At 37.7% G+C, this 24,105-nt stretch overlaps 1 protein-coding gene across 1 annotated transcript in view; it reads right to left on the reverse strand.

Annotated features, from left to right (window-relative positions):
* The window catches only part of LOC135218331 (3'-5' RNA helicase YTHDC2-like), a 789,914-nt gene that overhangs the window by 415,987 nt on the left and 349,822 nt on the right, over positions 1-24,105 (reverse strand). The window contains 1 exon segment of the mRNA XM_064254560.1: positions 13,709-13,842. Coding sequence (XP_064110630.1) covers positions 13,709-13,842 — 134 coding nt within the window.

Below are 24,105 nucleotides of genomic sequence, written 5' to 3' on the forward strand. Positions count from 1 at the left end.
CTAAAAGCAATCAGACAACAAATTCTGTATTTTATCAAACAAGCCAATCAGGAATCAATTCCGCATGTGCATGATATCAGAGCAGTAGCTACCTCAGTTAATTACTTTCATCACATGAATTTCGATGATCTTAAGAAATATACGGGCTGAAATCACCGACAGTATTTAAACGCCATTACCTAAAATCCTTAGAGGCCCTTAAATACCCGGCAGTGGCAGCTGGGAACGTGGTTTCCCCTAACACAGCCTAGCCATGATAAAATAACTAGTCTTAATAGCCTATACCTCTCTTTAGTTCTTTCTCTCCTACCTGCCTCGCTAGCATTCTTATCCTTTACCTTGGTTGTTTACCTGGATTGCACAATTGACCTTGGTTTTCACTTGGTTCACACATTGGATTTACTCCTGTATTGTACATACTGATATTGTCTGCATATATAAATATCCTGTAATTGGGTGTTGGATTTAATCTGAACTTACCAGAATTTTGATTGTATAACTTTATATTTGTTTATTAGGGAAAGGACAGTAGAATTAAGGAAATTATTAAAATTAATGTAAAATTAAGAAAATTTATTATTCCTTAAAATTAATGTAAAATTAAGAAAATTTATTAAAGTACTGTAGAATTAATTACAATTCTTTAATTTTTTCCTTCCAGTAACTTATTTACACTAGTTTACCAAGCTGGTGGGGCAAATTCTATGTTACTATTTCACGGGACGACACAGGTTAGGCCCAGAAAAGGGATTTTGACAAAGGAAAAATCTATTTCTGGGCAGTGACCTGTGTCGCCCAGTGAAACCCACCCCTCTATCTTCCTCACACTATCTGGCCTGAGCTTAGGTGCTATTCACAGGAATGGCGACAGGACGCTAATAGTAGCAGTAGCGGGCGGTATATGGCCTGGAACGGCTCCTCTGTAGAACGGGGGATATTGAGAAAGGAAGAGACTAATTGGCAGGGGACCTCTGATAGTGGTTTTACAAGCCCCAGTTTCCATACCAACACCCTTAATAAGGGTGAGCGAGCCAGGAAACTCTGGCATAACCATATAGCTTTTTTCTCTTGTATATTTAGCAATATTTATACCTTAGAAATGAGTGCTATAGGAACATTTCACTGGGCGACACAGATCACTGCCCAGAAATAGATTTTTCCTTTGTCAAAATCCCTTTTATAGCAGCAACTGCTGGTACAAGAGTCAAATAATGGAATCGGCCTTAATAAAAGAGAGGCAGGTAATGAACATCTCAAAAGGAGCATGGATTTCAGATATGATTGACAACGCTTAAGAAGATTAAAGGAAGATTATCAGCTGGGGGTGACCTAAATTGGCTTGCCTATGGATGAACCTCTTGTCATTCATCTACCTGAAGAGGGAGACAGCAGTCTCTGAAATATAGTACTTTTGTCTCTATATTGTGGTGTTTTTTTGGGCTCCTTTTATTAGATAGATAGATAGATAGATAGATATCTATATAGATATTATATATATATATTAGATATATATATAGATATATATATATATATATATATATAATATATATATATATATATATATATAAGTATATATATATATATATATATGTTATATATATATATATATATATATATATATATAGTATATATATATATATATATATATATATATATGGGGATACAATCCACAATGAAGTTAATTCCTCTTGTAGTTTAAAATATATATTACTTGTATAGGATTAAAGCTTTCGACCATCAACTGTGGTCTTGTTCACTAAAAATTGGGGGTCGCCTTATACTGCAATACTAAAGATCAAACCTTGAATTCTAAGATGTTTATCTGTAGGCTAGCCTCAGCCTAGGTGCTATAGCCTAACCACCAACATACATAAAGATTCACTTTATGAAATAAAATGATAATAAAGATAATAAAACCATTTTACCATATAAATTATTGACATATCTTCATAACAAATCACCTATTTGAGGAATAATTCGAAATCAATGAAGGAAACATTTATTTATGCAATCCCAGGTGAGAAAATGTAAACATCGAGTTGCGGTTGCACTGACAGCAACCTTTACCTTTCGGTAACCTTTAAGAAATTTCATTAGTAGTGTAATGACAGTAGTAATAACATTTATGATAACAACATACATAAAGATTCACTTTATGAAATAAAATGATAATAAAGATAATAAAACCATTTTACCATATAAATTATTGACATATCTTCATAACAAATCACCTATTTGAGGAATAATTCGAAATCAATGAAGGAAACATTTATTTATGCGATCCCAGGTGAGAAAATGTAAACATCGAGTTGCGGTTGCACTGACAGCAACCTTTACCTTTCGGTAACCTTTAAGAAATTTCATTAGTAGTGTAATGACAGTAGTAATAACATTTATGATAACAATATTTATTTTTCATTTGATCACATGTACCATGATCTTAGGGATTCCAGTCTGGTTCTGGCGAGTCGACTTCAGCTTTGTTGTCGATATACAAATCATATTCAGTACGTTCATGGCATTTTCTAAACTATTTTATGACACTATTTTCATGTTCCCCCCAAGCTTTTATGATAAACGCAGCGAACATCAAGTGAGGCAGCACACAAAGCTGTTTGTAATTTAAAATTGTAACTGTTTCGAACAATTCAGGCATACGAAGATGATTGTGTACAATTATTATCATTCATTATTGTAGTATTATTAGCGGCTGTTTGAGAATGGCGACGAAACGTAATCAAAACAATGGTTTCCCTTTACTGCGTCCTTCTGTATGAAAAACATATAGACTCAGCTTTGTTAAACCCAACTTTGATCATTTACAAAAGGAATGTATGTATCTCTTAATTAAGTTCTCAGTAACTAAAGAGAGTGATGATATCGGTAAAACGCCATCAGCTGAGACTGTAACAAACCTAGAATGCAAACGGCGCATCATCGTTTTTTCTTATAATGTAATACAATAATATATGTAATATGATTAGTTAAACATGTTTTATCTAAATTACCATTATTCTCAATACAACTATTATTAGACTTTTGCAAGTGGATATCTATCAGTGTAACAACCTGACCGAGGCAATTCTCTCTCTCTCTCTCTCTCTCTCTCTCTCTCTCTCATCGATTGTAATACTAATGATATTCCTCCATCCTGCACTACAAAATTCCGGTTTTTAAAATTCTAAATGAAGCAATTATTGTAAACATGTATTGGCATAAACGACTGAATTGAAAACAGGTGATTGCTGACATCATTTACCGTAACTATTGAGCATTTATTAAGACCTCCATTAAAATTGTTAAACCCTGCCAATTCCTAATAAGTGAAAATAAAATACATTTTGTTCATTTCTCATGCAGTGGAGATCTCAAGAAAGCATATTAGTAAATAAAAGCTGCAGGTTATAGCCGAGGGTGGATAAAACAAATAACGGGCAGGCGGCAGTGATGTTCGGAACCGGAGAAATCACACCTACTCAATGCTTATACAATGAAGGCATGTTTTCAACCAAACTTCGCTATAATAAAAGGTATCTACGAATTATATCTCTCCTAACAAATAATGGTAATAAGGATATTGATAATACTCAAATCAGCCAAGATTTTGAGAATGTAAACAATATCAAATGCAAATGATGTACATGACGAAGTTTATATTCTGTAATACAGTAATGGTATAATAGTAGTATTGTTATTGGATACAACAAGCAAAACAATCTTTATTTAAGTCATCATTATTATCAATATAGTTGTACTGTTTAATTTTTGCAAATGATTTTTCTACATAAAAAAATTCTATTTGTAATTTAGAAGTCGTCCTATACTACAGATGAGATAAATTCATGAAAATTTGCCATGATTTTTGGCCTCGTCTTATCTAAAGGTCGTCTTATACGCGAAAATATACAGTAATTGAAATTGCCCAATCTATCATCCCAAAATGTTAGAACATCATCTACATATCTCATCCACAGCATGTTTTTGGGTTTTATTGCATTTATTACTGTAGTTTCAAAGTATTCCAAGTATAGATTGTATAAAACAGGACTTAAAGGACTACCCCTACTGCACCAAAATTTTTGCTTATAGAATGATTCCCTGAATGAAAATACGTTATTAGATACACATAATTCAACTAACTTTATCATTTTGTCAAGCGCCAATGGGAAATGATCTGAATAGGGGGCTAATTTTTCTCTCAAAAAACTGAGGAACATCCTGTACTGGTACTTTTGAGAGAAAAATTAGCCCCCTATTCAGATCATTTCCCATTGGTGCTTGACAAAATAATAAAGTTAGTTGAATTCTCGGTGTCTGGCTCCTACTGGTGCATGGAGGACTACTGGTTCACTTCTGTGCTGGACTGGGGAAAAGGTTCTTCCTTAAGTATGGAAGATGATTCCTTGGGGCATCTTGATGACTGAGTAACCAAGTCTTGCATTGTCTTTTTAAGGGAAAAGACGATTCTTGTCCAGCAGAGAAATCATCAAAGCTGACTTTTGGAAAGGCATGACTCCTTTGGAAGTACAAGAGTACCATCTCGTTTCTTGAGTACCCTAGGGTAATGAGGGTGGAAAGTTCATGCAAGCCATCCCTTACGACTTTGTCCACAAGACAAAACCCCAGCCAGCCTGAAGCAGAATCCCCGTTCAGGTCCAAAGCACCCCCTAACTAATAAAGGAAACTGAGGTCTTTAAGGGGGCCGGCCGGAACCCCTATATATGGGGGTATAGGGCAAAAAATGCAAAGTCATGAAAAAATTCATGGAGCTTCATATGGCAATTGAGAATATGTATATGGAATATTTAGTCAAAATTCCTCTTACTTCCGTAGTTACAAGGTAATTAGTAAACATAACTCAATAAGCCTAACACATTCATCCATACAAGAAAATGCAATATTTCTTCTGTTATCGTATATTTTGATAATCATTGTCAAAGAAATTGTGAGAAATGGCATCTGTAGAGATTCCGTGGGTCACAGAGGGGAGTATCAACTGTTCAACCATGATCAGTGCGACCACAGACTTCAAGTAGTCTACACGTTCGAGTTACACCTCTGACATTCGCTTGCTTTTACATATGTTTATCTATGTTTCGGCAAGAATTTCATCATGCCAATGAGGAAAAGACAAGGAAAATATCTCGCTAACATAAAGACGAAGAAAATTCGCTATAATATGATTACAGAATATCATAATATATGCGATATTAGTGTAGTTAGTGAAGAGAGAGAGAGAGAGAGAGGGAGGGTTGCGTAATAGGTAAACGCCCCCGTCTTGCCTGAAGCACACGTCACACTGTCCCCCAGGCTACGATCTTTGAGCAAAGGGATCTTAATTTATGATAAATGACATAGTTTTGGTTTATTAATACCCAAAAAGGAATATGAAATTCATAATAATCATGATTTATTAACATTGTCTTTGTAAAAAGAGAGTACAACTTCGAATTTCACCTTTTGAGTTTCTCTTGCATTTACGTTTGTTTATCTTTGTTTCGGCAAGAATTTCATTATGCCAAAACGGAATATACTAGGAAAACATCTAGCTAACATACAGAAGAAAATTCGCTGTAATAAGCAGAGTTAGTGAAGGAGAGAGAGAGAGAGTTGCGTAGGAAGGAGTACCCCGTTTTGCCTTACGCAGTGCCCCAAGCTACGATATATGAGCAAAGGGATCATCATTTATGATTAAATTATGATAAATAAAATAGTTTTGGCTTATTAATACACAAAAAAGAAATATACATTCATAATAATCATTATTTATTAACATTGTTGTTATAAAAATACGAAGAAAAACTTTGAACGCCCATATCTCAAAATTATAGTTATTGACCTTCAAAATCTATCTTCTCACTTAGTTTTAAAGCTATAACATTGGAATTTGGTATATAACTCAGAAAGACATTATAGAACAATCAAATGAAGCCCATTTTTCCAATGTTTGTTTTGTCTTTTTTTCATAAATTTGGTTTTCCTAATTTATAGGGTTTATTTTTTTTACCATAATGAAAAATTCATATCTAGCAAAAAAAGGACTTTTAGAAAAAAAACTTGCTCATTTGATTGGAGGTCTAAATCAGGTCTATATATGGTAGTAATCCCAGGTCTTAATATTAAATATCAAGGGAGGAGATAGAATTTGAAAAATGGTTATTTTCGGGATAAATCGCCCTGGCGTCACAAAACCGAAGGTCAGAGGTGAAAATCATATGCGGTTTGGAGATGTCCCAAGTCACCTTATTAAGTGGTATGAATATCAAAGTCCTGTCCTTAAAGAATGGCATTAGCCGGCCGGCCCCCTTAAAAACTCTGAAGATGTCTTAAGTGGTTGAGGTCTGTGGATGAGAACATGATCTTGGCTCAAGCAAAAGCTGAGCAATGAGACAAACCTATTGTCACGGACACCCGAGGTCCGCTACAGGTTCTTAAATATAATAGTATACAAAAAGATTCAACACCAACAGTTGAAACTGGGGATATGAATATAGAAAGAAACACAAGCAGAACAAAAGTTTATTTACAAGCTTACTAACAAAGATAATTGCAGAATGGTTTCTCCTATTTACATAACAAAAATAAAATCTTACAGTATGTGAACTGGGGAAACAATGCCGCAATGAAATACTTGCTGGCCAGTTTTGCATCTGTCGAAAATCAATGCTCGAAGCGACGGCTTCACAAAGGAGAACTATAACTTCAGACGTCTTCTGGACTCCGTACTGCAGAAAGCAATGTCTATTCTTGATGCTCGAAGGGCAGGTTACTCCTCACAACCTCTTGTAGGACGTTTCTTCTCTGAAGGCTTGCTCAACATCGGAAGATCTCTGTCGCTCTCTCTCTGATTGAATGACTTGACACAATTCTGATCATACTCTCTCGTGCGCCTTCTTCCTCTCTTATCCTTTGTCTGTTCCTTCTTCCCTTATCTCTCTCTGATGATCTCTCACTGATGATCTGATCTCTGATGATCTGACTTCTACTTCCTCAGTCATGTATATATATACAGCAATCTGGGGAGGGGCGGAAGGGGGCTGAGTATAACAGCGAACGTCACAGACTCCCGAGCCGACAGGAACGTTTTAGAAGGATCTAGGCGAATAGTTACATCATAATACGCGGCGTTTCTGACGACATGACGGCACATGTTGAGTTCTGTAACACACCAGGGGATTCTCAAACAATCATGAGAACAGGCGCCTCCAACACATGCGCAAATGCCTCCTCGCTGCAAACCTTCTCGAAGAAGATGCATTTTCCTTTCCTTTAACTTATCATTTGTCGCTATGAAGCGATTACCATGACACGTTCCCCAAAAAGAAAAAAAACTGAAATAAACTGATTTTATTTTTTTCTAAAGAGAAACAAGAATCAAACAGCAGGGGAACAATTCTGCCTACAGCTTTAACCCATTTAAACATGCACACTTCTCCACTCACTCACCCACTCATGCCAAAACAGAAAACGGTCATCAGAGAGGCTATCAGCTATAACATTATCCTTTCCTCTTAATTTTTCCTTCTCTGAACTCTGATAAAAAACTCGGAAATTCTTAAGCACCTCTTGAGTTTTTTTCAAAACTAATTTCTCTCTGTGACACCGATACTACGGCACAGGCGGCACGAGGCGTTCTTTATAATTCTGAAGCAAATTTACATGCATCCACTTTGCTCTACGCTTACCCCTATCGATTACATAATTTAGGTTCCCCTCTTCTCTAAAAATGAAAAAGGACCTTCAAACTTATAAGATAAAGGGGGACCTTCTCTCTGGACTAATACTAAAACTTTATCTCCCACACAGAAACTTGTCTCTTTCACTCTGAGATCATGTTTCCGTTTAGTCTCGCCCTGACTTCCACTCTCGTTCTCCTTCGCTAGTTGCCGAGCATCTCTTAAATTGTTTTTATAATACTCTAGATTAGTTATGTAGTCTTCACTACCCTCTTTAAGCATTAAGTTACATTTTAACATTTCCAAAGGACCTTTAGCTGTGTGACCGAAAACCAGCTCGAAAGGACTAAATCCTGTAGTGTAGTTCGGTGCCAACCTTAAAGCTAACAGAACAAATGGTAACTTTTCTTCCCAGTCGTGTTCAAAGTTCTTACACAATTTCCATAAACAACTCTTTAACGTTTGGTGAAACTGCTCCACAATGCCTTGTGATTCGGGGTGATAAGGTGTGGAAGTTACGAGTTTAATGCCTAACTCTTTCATTCTATCCTTGAAACATTTGGATACAAAATAACTACCATTATCACTCTGTATAGTAAGAGGCAGACCAAACTTAGAAAAATTATCTAACAATCGTTTAACTACGGTCCTCGCGTTACAGCTTCTTACGGTTATTGCCTCGGGGTAGCGAGTTAGTCTATCAATGATTGTCAACAGATATATATTCCTTCCCTTACTTCTAGGCAACAGTCCGACCATATCGATAGCTACATTCTCAAAAGGTTCACCTACTGAAGGAATATTACACAATGGAGCTCTGGGAATTACTTGATTCGGTTTCCCGGTAATTTGGCATTCATGACAGCTTAAAACATACTTCTTTACGTCACTCCTCATTTTAGGCCAAAAGTACGCCCTACTAATACACCTGAAAGTTTTATTTACTCCCAAATGTCCTTGCTCATCATGGGCTAACTTCAAAACTAGTTCACGAAGCTTCCTAGGAACCACTAATTGTTCAGTGATTTCCTCTACTACCTGACTTAGGCCGAACATCACAAAACTTTGTCTTTCAAGCAAAACGTTTCCTTACACACATTTTTGAGATCATCATCCAGCTCACATTAAAAAATTTGGGTTAGTGTCTCATCCTCTCTCTGAAACATGACTAGCTCATCCTTATTCAAAAGGTTAGTGCCTAATTCATCACCGTAACTATTACTTGATTCCACTACATCGACTACGTTACTCTCGACAGCTACACTTTCCATTTGGCTATCACTGTCACTGATAGTCAGGTCTCTCAGCCACACTCCATGCCAAGATCAACCTCGCCACCTCTATCACACTTGTTCGAATCCACGAACTCACACTCCTTCGAATCCATAAACAAACTATGACCGTAGTCTATGTCTGTATCTAAACCTGACCTAGTTACTACCATTTCAGGCACTGGAATCTCACTCACAACAGGATTCCCATTCTTGGATAAAACTAAGTCATTACCGACAATAATGTCAACGCCATCAACGGACAAACTGTCAACTACTGCAAGTTTCACTTCCCCTCACACTACCTGACTTTCTAAGTTCAACTTCAACAAAGGACAAAGAACACAAGTGTTAGGAAATCCACCTAACATGAATTTTTCTTCCATATTGATTTCTGCCCTGTTTGGCACACTCTCTCTCCTAATCAGTGAGACAGCAGCTCCGGTGTCTCGCAGCAAGACTACTTCTCTCGAAGCTACTCCTCCTAGAGAGGAAACTACACCTGACAGAAATTCACCAAAAAATTTCCTAGTTTTTCTCATCACATCATTCCTATTTGATGAAAGGTTAACTAGAGACACTGGTTTCTTAACGTCCTTCCTTTCTACTGCACAATTTCTCGCTAAATGCCCTTTCCCATTACATCGGAAAAAAGTTAAATCTGACCCACCAGATGCCACTTTATTCTTACAAACCTTAGATGTATGACCAGGTTTTCCACATGTATTAGACGTATTACCAGGTTTTCCGCACGTATAACAGGAAAAGTCACTTTTACTCGCATTGCTATTACTAGAAATGAAACCTTTACTGCTTTGTACTTTACCAGACGAAGGATCATTTCGCTTTTTACCAACACTTGAATTATGAGTCAGACTATATTCGTCTGCTAACCTAGTTGCTCCTGCAAAAGATACTTCTCGTCTATCTTCTATATAAAGCGTAATCTCAGGGGATAAGTTACCTTTGAAGATTTCTAGCAATACTAAGTTCTTCAAACCATCAAAATCCTCAACTTTAGCAGAAGTTAACCAATAAAAAAACAGCCTTTCTAACTTCTTACCGTATTCTACATACGTAATATTCTCATCCTTTCTCAAACTTCTTAATTTCTTACGGTACGCCTCCGGTACTAACCTGTACGCACTAAGAACAGTCTCTTTCACAATATCACAATCATCACATTCCTCCTTAGACATACAACTATACACAGTTAGCGCCCTACCACGCAAAGCTGACTGTAAATATAGAGTCCACATTTCTTTAGGAGAACCTACTCTTTCCATTAACTTCTCAAAACACATGAAATATTTTGTTACATCTTCCTCATCAAACTTTGGTACTAATTTCAACACTGCACTCATACCTAACCTATCAGCTCTATTTTCGTTCTTGCCTGTTAAGAGTACTTTGCCTTAACTGAGCGATTTCCAACTCATGCTTACGTTCTTTTTCTCTCTTCTTCCTGTTGCATTACCTACATTTCTCTCTTTTGCTGCATTTTCATTACTTCTCTCTCTTGCTGCATTTTCGTTGCTTCTCTCTCTTGCTATTGCTGCAATTTCATTACTTCTCTCTCTTGCTGCATTTTCATTGCTTGTCTCACAGCTGCTCTTTCCTCTCTCTCAGCCGCTCTTTCATCTCTCTCATACTTTTCTCTTTCTTTCCTTTAACATACTCACAGCGATCATTCCCGTTTTAATCTGTTACAGTGCCAAATATCCTGGCCTAAGGTCGCCAAATGTTACAGACACCGAGGTTCGCTACAGGTTCTTAAATATAACAAACAAAAAGATTCAACATCAATAGTTGAAACTGGGGATACGAATATATAGACACACAAACAGAACAAAAGTTTATTTACAAGCTTACTAACAAAGGTAAATGCAGAATGGTTTCTCCTATTTATATAACAAAAATAAAATCTTACAATATGTGAACTGGGGAAACAATGCCGCAATGAAATACTTGCTGGCCAGTTTTGAAGCTGTCAAAAATCAATGCTCGAAGCGACGGCTTCACAAAGAAGAACTATAACTTCAGACGTCTTCTGGACTCCGTACTGCAGAAAGCAATGTCTATTCTTGATACTCAAAGGGCAGGTTACTCCTCACAACCTCTTGTAGGAAGTTTCTTCTCTGAAGGCTTGCTCAACGTCAGAATATCTTTGTTGCTCTCTCTCTGACTGGACGACTTGACCTGATTCAGATCAAACTCTCTTGTGCGCCTTCTTCCTCTCTTATCCTTCGTGTGTTCCTTCTCTTATCTCTCTCTGATGATCTCTCACTGATGATCTGACTTCTACTTCCTCAGTCATATATATACACGGCAATCTGGGGTGGAAGGGGGCGGAGCATAACAGCGAACGTCACAGACTCCCGAGCCGACAGGAACGTTTTAGAAGGATCTAGGCGAATAGTTACATCATAATACGCGGCGTTTCTGACAACACGATGGCGCGTGTTGAGTTCTGTAACACACCTGGAGATTCTCAAACAATCATGAGAACAGGTGCCTCCAACATGTGCACGAATGCCTCCTTGCTGCAAACCTTCTAAAAGAAGATGCATTTTCCTTTCCTTTAACTTATCATTCGTTGCTATGAAGCGATTACCATGACACTATCAAACTAGAGAAGTCTCCTTAGGAGGAGGCAAAGACTCCCACACATAGCTTCCCCAGTTGCATAATACTGGTTACTCCTGCCCATCAATTTAGAATGAGGAAAAGTGAAGGACGCTTTTCCTTAATCTCTCTTGGGGGACAGTCAATTCAAGAAAGAACAAACTTGGGGATAAGAGCAGAATCACCTGACTGATTCGCCATTAAGAAGGTTGAGGCTGGTGAAAGTGGAGCAGCTAGAACAAAGATAGAAGGAAAGCTCACCATCAAATATCTTAATTAGGCAGTAAATGCCGATGGAGCTGTAGGTTCTTGTTCGATCTCTTCGTCTGAAGAGATCAAAGACAGGACGCCATCCTGGACAGGCTTGGGAATGTTTGCTCCAACATTTAATCGGGCCAGAGCAGGTTCATCAGGGTCTGCAGACAGGTAAAAGTCTCACTGGAGAAGCAGGGGGAGGCAGTCTCTGCAATAACAAGGCCAATGGGCATCCAGGAGTCTTGGAACATCTGGAAGTTGAGCGGTTGGAAGCAGAGAGTGGATGCTTGTGGACAAAAGTCGAGACAGGCAAGATGCTCTCTGGACAATCTGATGCAGACAGGTGTGGACGCTCATGAACAAAAGTTGGGTGAACAAGTGAGTCATCCTCCGGATGGTCCGATGCAGACAGGTATCGATGCTCGTGACCAAAAGTCGACAGTAGGCGAGCCATCCTCCACGCAGTCCGATGCAGACAGTTGTGGACGTTTACCTGACGGGAAATGAGCAAACGGGCGATGGACTCCAGATCTTTCGAAGTGGACAGAAGAGGGCCCTGATGAACCAAAGTGGACACATGAGGGTTCACTGTATAACTGCACGAGGGCCTGAGACTATGAAAAGACTGCTTTTACTTCTTGACAGCCATGGCCTTCCCACCGGATCCTGACTCTAAGTGCAGTTTTCCACAGAGCGGTTGAGAGGACAGGAAGAGTCCAGGTAACATGAACGACCCTTCCTGTCCTCAATGCCATCGTCGGAAGAGCTTGAAGACAAGCCATGCACACTCCTGGACAAGCCCTTCCAATGGCTGTCTACTGACACCTGGGACTGTATAACAGGTGTAGTTGAGGGGACGATTGCCCGTGGGCAAACCCCCAGGCCTCCCTTGGACTTACGGTATGTTTTCTCCCTGGTGTGGGGGAGCAGGACAGTGACCTCAGTAGGAGAGCTGACTAGAGCAGCTGCCTCCCCCACTTCTACTGCACTATAACTTTGCACTTTCACTGCAGACAGTCTTGGTAATATCCCTTGTACAAAATTCCTCAATTCAGCCACAGCCCCAACAACTAAATTAATTTTCTTATAAAATCTAGCTTTGAGACTGGCAATGGTATTAGGATCAGAAGCAAGGGAGCCAGGCACGGGAGTAGAAGGTTGTTCAGTAGGTGGGTCAGTATTAGGAGAGAGAGTAGGAATACGAGAAGGGGGAATGCTAAGGCTAATTTCTAAGCTAGGCCTAATTGTAGCCTCTAATCTAAGAGCATTTCTCAGCTTTATAAGCCACCTTTCTCTTATATCTTTTTCTAACCTGACCAAATGAGAATCAAAAACTTCCCATTGGTTACTATCCCACATAGCACATTCGATACAAGTTTTATCTACACTACAAACTTGCCCCCGACAAATCGTTCATATTGTATGAGAATCGAAACAAGTTTTAAGTAGCCTTGGCTTACAGCCTATTCCACTGTAAGAGCAAACACTAGAAATGCTAGAATCTGATATAAGTATGTAAAAAGCTGGCCCAATTTCTAATGAAAGACTAACTATAGTCTGCGCTCAGCAAAAGAAATTAATATGCTTTACTGAAAAATGAAACAGCCACTGCAAATCCAAAGCAAAGTTGCTGCAAATGGCGGGGATAGTTTACATCACGGACGGCAAAATTTAATTGTTGAATGGCTGCCTGTAGAGGACAGGGCTGTCACCTAGCTAAACAATTAAAAGTGTACAACAAAATTTAAAAAAGTTGCTGCGTGAGGTAAAATGCTAAGCTATATAACTACTTGGTAAGTTACTTATATGAAAATTATGTTTCAAAAAATTCCTAAGCAGAAATAAAATGAAAACACTCAAGATGATAAAATACAACTCTACCTGATAATCTGGTGACACTTTTTCTGACATGATCAGGTACATCATTTGTGAAAAAACCTCATCTAACCCAGTCAAGAATGCTTCTTGGATACACTGGTCCATCTCTTGCTTCAAAGTATCATCTAGCTCTCCAGCTGTAAACATAAAAGTGAATAAAACTTTCAATTTCTAACTTGGTTTCAATAAAATGAATTAATTATTGAGATTGAACCAATTACTGAGATGATTTTGACAATAAAACTTATACTTTAATACAAATCCATCAGTTTCAATAAGCCTATTCTTGCAGTCAGTCACCAGCTACCCAGACACAAAAAGAACAACAACCATCATTTAGCCAGGTATCCCTCCAGACAGCACCTTTAGCAACAGTATTATTGGGGTTGGGAGGTAGGTACTTCTTTACTGCGTAAACTGATGGATTTATGGGGTTGGGAGGTAGGTACTTCTTTACTGCATAAACTGATGGATTTATATTTGAACAGATTTTTATGTATTAAACAATATATTTGATTTTTTTTTCAAACACCTCCTTTATTTATCACAGATCCATCAGATTATATTAGATTGAGTAGCCATTTAGGCGTGAAGGCCTTTCACTTGTAAGAAAAATTTTAACTTCAGTGGACAAAATAGGGTGTGCCCATCCAAATTTTGTGACCTCCAAAACAGCCAGGATGCCTGAAATTAAAACAAACCCTCCTGGGATAACTGTGCATACCAGGAGGGGATAACACACGAATGTTATACTAACAAGAATATCCCATAATTTTGTAGCTTAATAGTATGGAACAAATCCCAGCAGTGGTATATTGTTTCCAGTGAATACTGCCAAGGTCTCTGAGAAAGGAGTATAGACTTAAAGATTCTTCAGAGGAGTATAGACTTTTAAAGATTCTTCAGAGGAAGTCCCTATTTGATTACCTTCCTAAGTCATGGCATATCCAAAACAACTCCACTGCTTACAGGAAACAATTGTTGGTCTTCAAATGTAGCAGATTGGTATCTTTAAACAGCTGACACAGACAATTCCGAATTATTATTACAGGCAGTCCCCAACTTAAGAAGCGGGTTCCGTTCTTGAGATGCATTGTAAGCCAAAAATCATCGTAAGTCAGAAAATCATCAAAAATCCTAGGAAAACCTGACTTTTAACGCTTTGGGTGTATTAAAAATTATGTAAACTGCATTTTTATTGTATTTTTCATTAAAAAAAAAAACCTTTAAATATTGATCATTTTGCATTTTAGGAGTCATATTTCTTCCACCAGATTGGCGTTGTAAGCACCGTAACCCTGGAACGTGCGTCGTAAACCTGGAAATAATTTCTGACAAATATAAATGAAATGTGTCGAACCTCGGAACGTTGTAAGCCGAACCTGTCGTAAGCTGGGGACTGCCTGTATTACTATATACTATTTCGAAGCCGCATATGGAACAAGCCCACAGAGATCACTGACTTGAAATTTAAGCTTCTAAAGAAAATAGTGTTCATTAGAAAGAAGTAACAGAAAGTAATGGGAATTACATAAAGAAGAGTTCCCTTATTAAAAAAGAAAAAACAAATTAAATTAATACAGGGCCACTGCCTGCCTATCAGTGGTTCTGGATTCGCAGCTTCACCTATTTACAGATTTTTCTGTGGAACATATATCAACATTTTTTGCAGAAAATTTGCCTATTTATGGAACTTTTTGTAGAGAAATATTTAATAATTACTGTATTTTCATATAATTTTTGTGACTGAATAAATTTTTCATGAAAAACTACTAAAACAGTGAAGTACATAGTGTTTTTAGTTTTTTTTTGTGTTTGAACTATAAAAAATGAAATTTTTTGAACTATTAAAAAATGAAATTTTTTGAACTATTAAAAAATGAAACTTTTATAATAAAATCAAATTTGTATTTATACTTGCCAAGTAATTACATAGCTAATTATCTCCCATTTCCACTTGGCAGCAAAATTTCTAATTTCACAGAAAGCCTTTGAAAGCTCAGTGTAGGTACAACATGCTGCCCACTAACAGCAATACAGGCAGTCCCCGGGTTACGACGGGGGTTCTATTCTTGAGACGCTTCGTAACCCGAAAATCATCGTAAGCCGGAACATTGTCAAAAATCCTAGGAAAACCTTATTTTTACTGCTTTAGGTGCATCCAAAACTATGTAAACTGCATTCTTATTGCATTTTTCATCAGAAAAAACTTTAAATATTGATTATTTTGCATTTTTGCGTCATATTTCATCTGCCAGATCAGCGTTTGTAGGCGTCGTAACTCTGGAACATGCGTCGTAACCCTGGAACATGCATTGTAACCCTGGAATAATTTCTGATGAATATAATTGAAAAGCGTCGTAACCTCGGAACGTCGTAAGCCGAGACCATCGTAACCCGGGGACTGCCTGTACTATAATAGATTCACATCAACCATTCATCTCACATCTAGGCCTGTTCCTTACAACACTCCTGATTGGCTGTTGATAGGCCAATCACAGGGCTGGAAACTCTCAGTCTCTCTCGAGAGTTCACACAGGTAACATTTACGTTCCAAATTCTTTCAAATATTATAACTTTCATTAGACCTCGGTTTTACCTGCAGAAAAGGAGCGTTTCCCAATTTCATCACTAAACATTGTCAAGCCAGTGGTTTAAGGATTTATAATGATATATAAATTATGTACTTCAGTAATAATGCTAAAATATTTATAGTGAAATAAACATGAAATTCTTAATATAAAATATTTTCCTTCATTCCTTACTTGAGATCACAGTACATTCATTTTATCATCGTGTGTTTCATACAGTTTTGTAACTTAAATGTCATGGAAGACAATGCTACCAAAAAAATTATAGGCAGGGCTATCAATATGAAAATAACAACCAAAAGATTAAGAATATTAATCTCTCTCTCTTATCTTTGTGTAGTCAGGTATTGCTCACGTGATCAGTCGATGACGTCATCATGATCATGACCCGATAGAAGAAGTCTTACAAGGGGGCAAAAGAATATTAAGACTTCATTATCGTCAATATCATTATCACCATCCCCCTTTCATATCCTATAATGTAAAACTCCGTATGAAAAAACTTGTTACTTAGATATTGATAGCTTATGGAGGAAATTTATTCATCACATTGATTTTTCTTTTGCTACAATCAGTCCTCCTATATCCCTCTCATTATTCATCTTTATTATTTATTACGATTTTCTTCATATTTCTTATATCATCATAATTCTTAAATCATTGGCTTGTCGATGTTTAGTGACGAAATTGTGAAACACTCCTTTTCTGCAGGTAAAACCGGTAATGAAAGTTATAATGTTTGAAAGAGGTTGGAACGTAGATGCTGCCTATGAGAACTCTCGAGAGCGATTGAGAGTTTCCAGCCCTGTGATTGGCTTATCAACTGCCAATCAGAAGCATCGCTATGGGGAGTGATAATGGTAATTTAAATTTGACAACGTCTCCGAGGGTTGCGTGAGAGAGAGAGAGAGAGAGAGAGAGAGTGAGTGAGAGAGAGAAGAGACCCGAGAGGAGAAGAAGAGAGAGAGAGAGAGAGAGAGAGAGAGAGAGAGAGCAAAATTGGTGGAGGAATAAATGGGATTGGTTTAATGGTGGTCATAAGCGTGTTTGTTGTGGCGATCGCCGAGTATAACAGTGGCGACCATCTGTTACGAGAGTCGGGAGAAGTGAGGGAGTCTGTGATCAGAGCCTGTGGTGGAGGGTCAGTTTATTGGCAGCAGTTTTAAATATTATTGATGGTCAGTTATTTTGTGTGTTTTGGAGTTGTTAAGTCATCAAAAACAGTTGGTTTGGCAGCGGTTTTGTCCACTGAGGGTCAGTGATATTGTGTGATTTGATTGATTTTGGTGTTGTAAAGTTGTTGTGTGTGTGTCTATCTGGTTGTGGTGAAGAAAGACGTTGGTTGTGCATTTTGGTGTCTGTGAGTTGGCAGTTGGGGACAGTGTTGGTGTTGGCCGTTTGTTGTGCTGGGTTGAGTTGTGTATGGTTGTCATGTTGTTTCAAGCAGTTGGTGTTCGTCTGCACAGTAATTTGTCGTGTTAAGTTGTTGTATGATTGTAGTTCTTGGTTGGTTGTTTTGTGTTGTGATTCTCAGCAGCGGTTGTGTCTCGACTAGCCTAGCCTATATCCAGCGGACAACACAGCGTAGGCTACTCGCCTGAAGTCAGTTACTGGTGGTGAGTATGTGTGTAAAGTTGTCTGTAGTTTTTGGTAAGCTAATTGTCCTGCATGTAATTAGTAACATAAAGGGAAAAGTGTGGCTGTGGGAAAATTTGGCAGCCGGTACGATTTAAGTGATTAAAGTAACTGTGGGGAGCTTGCCTGCTTTCTTTGCTTTGCTTGTGATCCCGCCACATCATAAGGAACAGCGTTGGGTGCGAGATGCATGGGTGAAGGGAATCTATTATAGTAGTGACTTGGCCAACCACCTCATAGTGTTTTATGCCAAATCTCCATCAGAGGGGAGGAGGGTGGCCTCCGATCATGTAATTATTTGATAAGATATATAAAATTTTATTCTATTATAAAAATTTTATTTTTATATAAGTGGCATAGCTGATTCCATAATGAAGGAGGTGGGAAATGGACATAGTCTACTCCAAAACAATAAGTGATGTAATGAATTTGAAACAGAAAAATTGGTCACACTGAGAAAATAATGCTATCATTTCCCATTAGTTAAAGAGCCACTGCAGTTGGATACATGAGTTTGCTGAAATCATAAAAGAGAAAAACTACAGACCAGAGCAAGTTTTCATTGCGGATTAGACTGGTGTATGGTGGAAAAAATGCCCAAGAGAAGGAAGAAAAAAGTGATCAGGGTTTCAAAGCTTCTAAAGATTGAGTGTCTGTGTTATTGTGCGGCAATGCAGCTTGTCATATGATTAAATCCATGCTATTGTACCATTCCAAATGCCCGCATACTTTGAAAAATAAGAGACATGAACACACTGCCAGTGTTTTACCGATCTAATAAAAAAGCATGGATGATGGCTGCACTGTTTCTTGACTGGTTCCACAACTGTTTTGTATGGGAGGTGGAAAAATATCTGTCCGATAAAGGAATAGACTTCAAATTATGGCTCATCATAGATAACTGCCCAGGCCATCCAGAAAACATCAAGTTTGCTCACCCTAACACTGAGGTTGCATTCCTTCCTAAAAACACAACCCCTATATTTCAACCAATGGATCAGGGAGTAATCGCTGTATTTAAGGCTAAGTATGCTGAGAAAACATTCACAATGGTTAGGGAGTCTCTTGATAAAACTGAAATCAGTGTTAGGGATATATGGAAAAAATTTTAACATAGCCAACTGCATTACTTTTATTAACCCTCTTACGCTGACTGGACGTATTTTACTTTGACTTACAAAAGTTTTTTTTAAAATTCGCGGAAAAATACTTATAGGCCTACCAGCCTAAAACTTTTGAATCACGCGCCTTGGGGGATGCTGGGAGTTCACGGATCAAGGCGCTGTTTTGTTTACAATCGTTACGCAGGCGCGCAATCGCGAATTTCTTTCTTGCCGCACGAAAAAGTATCTGTGACATCTCGGAAATTATTTCATCACTTTGACATAATTTTTGTACCATTGTAAATTAGCCGTTACAGAATTTTATATATGAAATGTGCGCATTTTTATGTAAAATACAACAATAAAATACTCATGATTGTAGCTTTTATCAGTTTTGAGATATTTTCATATAAATAACGATAATTGCCAAAATTTCAACCTTCAGTTCAACTTTGACCTCTACCGAAATGGTCGAAAAACGCAATTGTAAGCTAAAAACGCTTATATTCTAGTAATATTCAATCATTTACCTTAATTTTGCAACTAATTGGAAGTCTCTAGCACAATATTTCGATTTATGGTGAGTTTATGAAAAAACTTTTTCCTTACGTCCGCGCGGTAACTCTTCCGAAAAAAATCATACATGCGATTGTGGTAATGTTTGCACCATTTTAAAATTAGCCGTTATATAAAGTTTATATATGGAAATGTGTGCAATTTCATGCACAATTACAACTAAAAACAACCCATGGTTGTAGCTTTTATCAGTTTTTGAGATATTTTCATATAAATAATGATAATTGCCAAAATTTCAACCTTCGGTCAACTTTGACTCTACCGAAATGGTCGAAAAACGCAATTGTAAGCTAAAACGCTTATATTCTAGTAATATTCAAGCATTTACCTTCATTTTGCAACAAATTGGAAGTCTCTAGCACAATATTTCGATTTATACTGAATTTATGAAAAAAATAACATTTTCTTTACGTCAGCGCGGTAACTCAAAAAAACCAAAAAAAATCATACGTGCGATTGTGGGTAATGTTTGCACCATTTTAAATTAGCCGTTACATAAAGTTTTATATTTGAAAATGTGCACAATTTCATGTAGAATACAACAAAAAATAATTGAAGGTTGTAGCTTTTCTCATCTTTGAAATATTTGCATATAAATCACGATAAATAGAAAAAAAACCACGTTCGGTCAACTTTGACTCTACCGAAATGGTCGAAAAACGCAATTGTAAGCTAAAACTCTTTCAGTCTAGAATATTCAGTCATTTATCTTCATTTTGAAACAAATTCGAAGTCTCAAGCAAAATATTTAGATTTATGGTGAATTTAAAAAAAATCTTTCCTTCCCTCCGCGCGCGATTCTCCGCAACAAATCTCCGAAATACGTACGTCCATTCGGAATATTTGCTCCATTTCATATTAGGCATTTCATAGAGTGTTATATATGAAAATGTGCGCTATTTTATGTAGAATAAAACAAAAAATATTTGAAGGTTGTAGCTTTTCTTATTTCCGAAATAATTGCATATAAAAAATATAAATATAAAAAAAAAAAAATTCGACATTCGGTCAACTTTAACTCGTCATATATGGGTCGAAAACTGCAATTGTAAGACTAATACCTTCTTACAGTATAGTAATATTCAATCATTTGTCTTCATTTTGGAAAGAAATTGGAAGTCTCCAGGACAATATTCAGATTTATGGTGAATTTTTGAAAAAAATATTTGTTTACATCCGCGCGTTACGAATTCATGCATTATTTTGTGATAATATTTTCTCTGTGTTGCTTTTATCGTTTTAAATGTGTTATATACCAAAATGATCACAATTTAATGTACATTACAACGAAAAAAAAGTAACTTGTTACCTTTAACCGTTTTGCGCACAGCGCGATTTGAATACAATTATATATGAAATTTCGTTTTTGCGCTATCATATATCGCATTATTTATATGATAATGATAATTTTTTTTCATTTTTTTTCCCCCCCTGATGGCTGCATACTAAACTTCAGGCAATGACAAAAAAAGGAGCCAAAAATGAACTCTTAATCTTGAAAACTAAGCGCGCTGTGATTTTTTGAAAAAAAAAATGTTTCCGCTTCCGCGCTCACTCCGAAACCCCTCCGGCACACGGGAGACAATTTTTTATTTACTGCTCCGGCGTAAGAGGGTTAAAGAAGCCCATGATGAATTATCTATAAAGTGTGTGAATTCATGTTGAAGGAAATTATGGCCCGATGCTATGAATGACTTTGAGGAGGAGAAAATGGAAGAAGATCGATCCTTCACTTGAGAGATTTCGCAAGATCAAGAGGCTCATAGAAAATGCATTGGTGCCCTACTAAGAGAAGCAGATTGGGTAAAGAAGGTACTTTCCTGATAATCCACCAAGCAATTTTTTCTTTCTCGTCAGCCTATCCTACATTCTTCTTGAAAAAACAGTAAAGTGAAAAAAAAAAGAAAAATCCCTGAGTAACCTTCTCTTAGAAGGGTTGCCTAAAAAGGATAAAAGGGTCCCTCCCATCCACTGGTTAGACTTTGGAGTGCCCCTCCCTAAATGTTACCTGTCAATGCAAATGACAGAAGTTCTTTCAATTCTGTAAAAACAGCTACCTTGGTTGTGAGTTCACCATTGTTGAAATGTTCCCTAATCAAACTTCTGGGAATTGGAAGAGGAGGCCATACTTCAATCCAAAGTTACAGGTGGGCTAGTCAGCGCAGGTTTCGATAGTTTAGAGGTAGTTCAGGCAAGCCATTGGACATGGCCCTACGCTTGGATTTTTTGTTTCCCCAATACCTACAAGATGATTATAAAAGGAATTCCTCTTATGTCCTTGAAAATTTCACCTAGTCAGAGCTGCTCTCAAATATAAGTTTTATCTCTTGAACTGGGCATAATGTTTTATCCAAAAAACTGAGTTCCATTATCAGCATAGGGGGTTTTCTTTTAAAAGTGTTCTCATTCTTGGCTGGGAATGATGTGCCAGGAGATAATAATAAGGATGGCTAGATATATAAGTGATGTAGTGATGTCCCCATCTAAGTGAGTCCAGTTAACTAATCTGAGCTCCTGATGCCATAGCAGACAAGAAGTCTGCCGTTTGGAGCATATGAGTTGTAGTTGTATTGGGCCCATGGACTGAGAGGATGACAGGAGTCTAAGCACCTTATTCAGGAACAAGGTAATGGGAAACCTTGCAGGAGCAGGTTTAGCAATGCTAAAGACAGAAGAAGGGAAGTTACAATATCTGTTAGAATCAATTCCAAAACCATAAAGCAAGGGTTCTGACAATGCTGCCGTGTAAGCTGTGATTGATGTAATAGCAAGGCACTCGTCTTTGAAAAGGTATATACATATATGAAAATGTAGAAGTATATTTGAAAATGTAGAAGTGTTTCAACAGATACCTTAACTGGGCTCTCAGCATGGATGTAGCCACACTTTTCTTACGGACTGGGATTGTCGGATGATGTCTGTAGTTTCTGCACTAGGTACCTAGCAATAATGAGTGAATATTCTTCATGGTAGACAAGATATAAGAATGCCACATGTGAAGGTCTCGGCTCAGGAAGGAGGATGTGTAGATAGAACAGCAGACACTAGTAGAATCAAATTCTTCAACCGTCATTGAAACAGTAGGAATCAATGGTTGTTTGCCTAATTTACGGCTACTAAGTAAGCAGTACTGCTGGAAGTTAGTAGTTTGTTCAAAACCTTTGAAATCTGGGACAATGAAGAAAGAGCTATAATGTCCTTAATTAGTTCCAGTCTTGTAAGAATGGATTTCTTGTTATTGCCTGAGGTGAATTGAGGAAAAGTACCACTTCTTTGCTTGCAACAGCTGTAGGATAGACAGCATTATTGCACTGAGAGGCGCTGAGCAGTCATATGTGGGTTCTTTTTTGAGGTTTCAATTTTCTGACGAACAGAACAACAGCCACCATCAGCTCCAGGAAGTTGATATGACACTTCCACAGAACAGGTGACCACCTTCCTGCTACCTGATGATCCCCCCAATGGCCTCCCCAACCTGCCAAAGAGACATCCATGTATATTAATCACTCGTACAGATGCCAGAGTCAGGTCAACCTGTTTTGCAAGGGGCACCTTCCTGGTCCTATGCCAGAGTATCTTCCCAACTCTCTGACTCCTTGGATGAAGTCGATTGCAAATCTTTTTTCTTGCAGGCAAGAGCCAGACTTTGTTTACATTTTATAGTTGCAGTCTGAGGACTGGGCCTTCCACATATGCAAATTGTAACAGGCCCAAAATTTGCTCCAAGCATCTGGAAAAATTGGGCTGCTCATGGAACCTTTTCAGGTCCTTCCTTGGCAGGAAAAGACAACTGGCCTCGAAGATTATCTCAAAGTTCCAGCCACAGAAAAGGTCTCGTGGGTGTTAGGCTGGATTTATTCCAATTTATTAGAAAACCTTTGACTGGAGTTTGCTGACTATCACTATCAGGTTTCATAAATACTCTCCTCTGGTGGGGGTGCAGCTTAGCCAATTTTCTAAGTAGGATACTAGTTAAATCCCTTCTTCCCAAAGTCCCACAACAACTACTGTTGCTAATTTTGCAAAAACTCGTGGGGCAATGTTCAACACAAAGCGTATGACTTTGAATCCTCTCCTACCTGAAGCCCATGCCAAGGGAAGCCAAACACTGACTACAATGGAACATGTAGAATTTCAGGATAGAGCTGCTTTTCCCAATACGGACTACTGTTGCAACTTAAGCCACTGAGACAACCTCTTTAAAATTTACCAGAAATTATGATACCTTTCAATCCTGGAGAACCAATGTTGCCTTTGAGTAGGTTCAGTCTTCTCCCTCTTCATTTTATAATAATTATGTGAAAGCAGAATTTAAGAAATTTGCAGTTAATAGGTAGCTTGAGATAATGGCAGAAATAAAGCCATCTATTTCTGTTATCCAGTACCTGATAACTCCAGAGAACTGAACCTCACTTGTTCTTTTTTCTGAGTGGAAAAAGATCCTACTTGATGTGGCTACTCAACAATTTGGTGCCCACTTTGGCATAACTTCAGA

This window comes from Macrobrachium nipponense, chromosome 9, assembly GCF_015104395.2.
Source record: "Macrobrachium nipponense isolate FS-2020 chromosome 9, ASM1510439v2, whole genome shotgun sequence".
NCBI classification, from domain to species: domain Eukaryota; kingdom Metazoa; phylum Arthropoda; class Malacostraca; order Decapoda; family Palaemonidae; genus Macrobrachium; species Macrobrachium nipponense.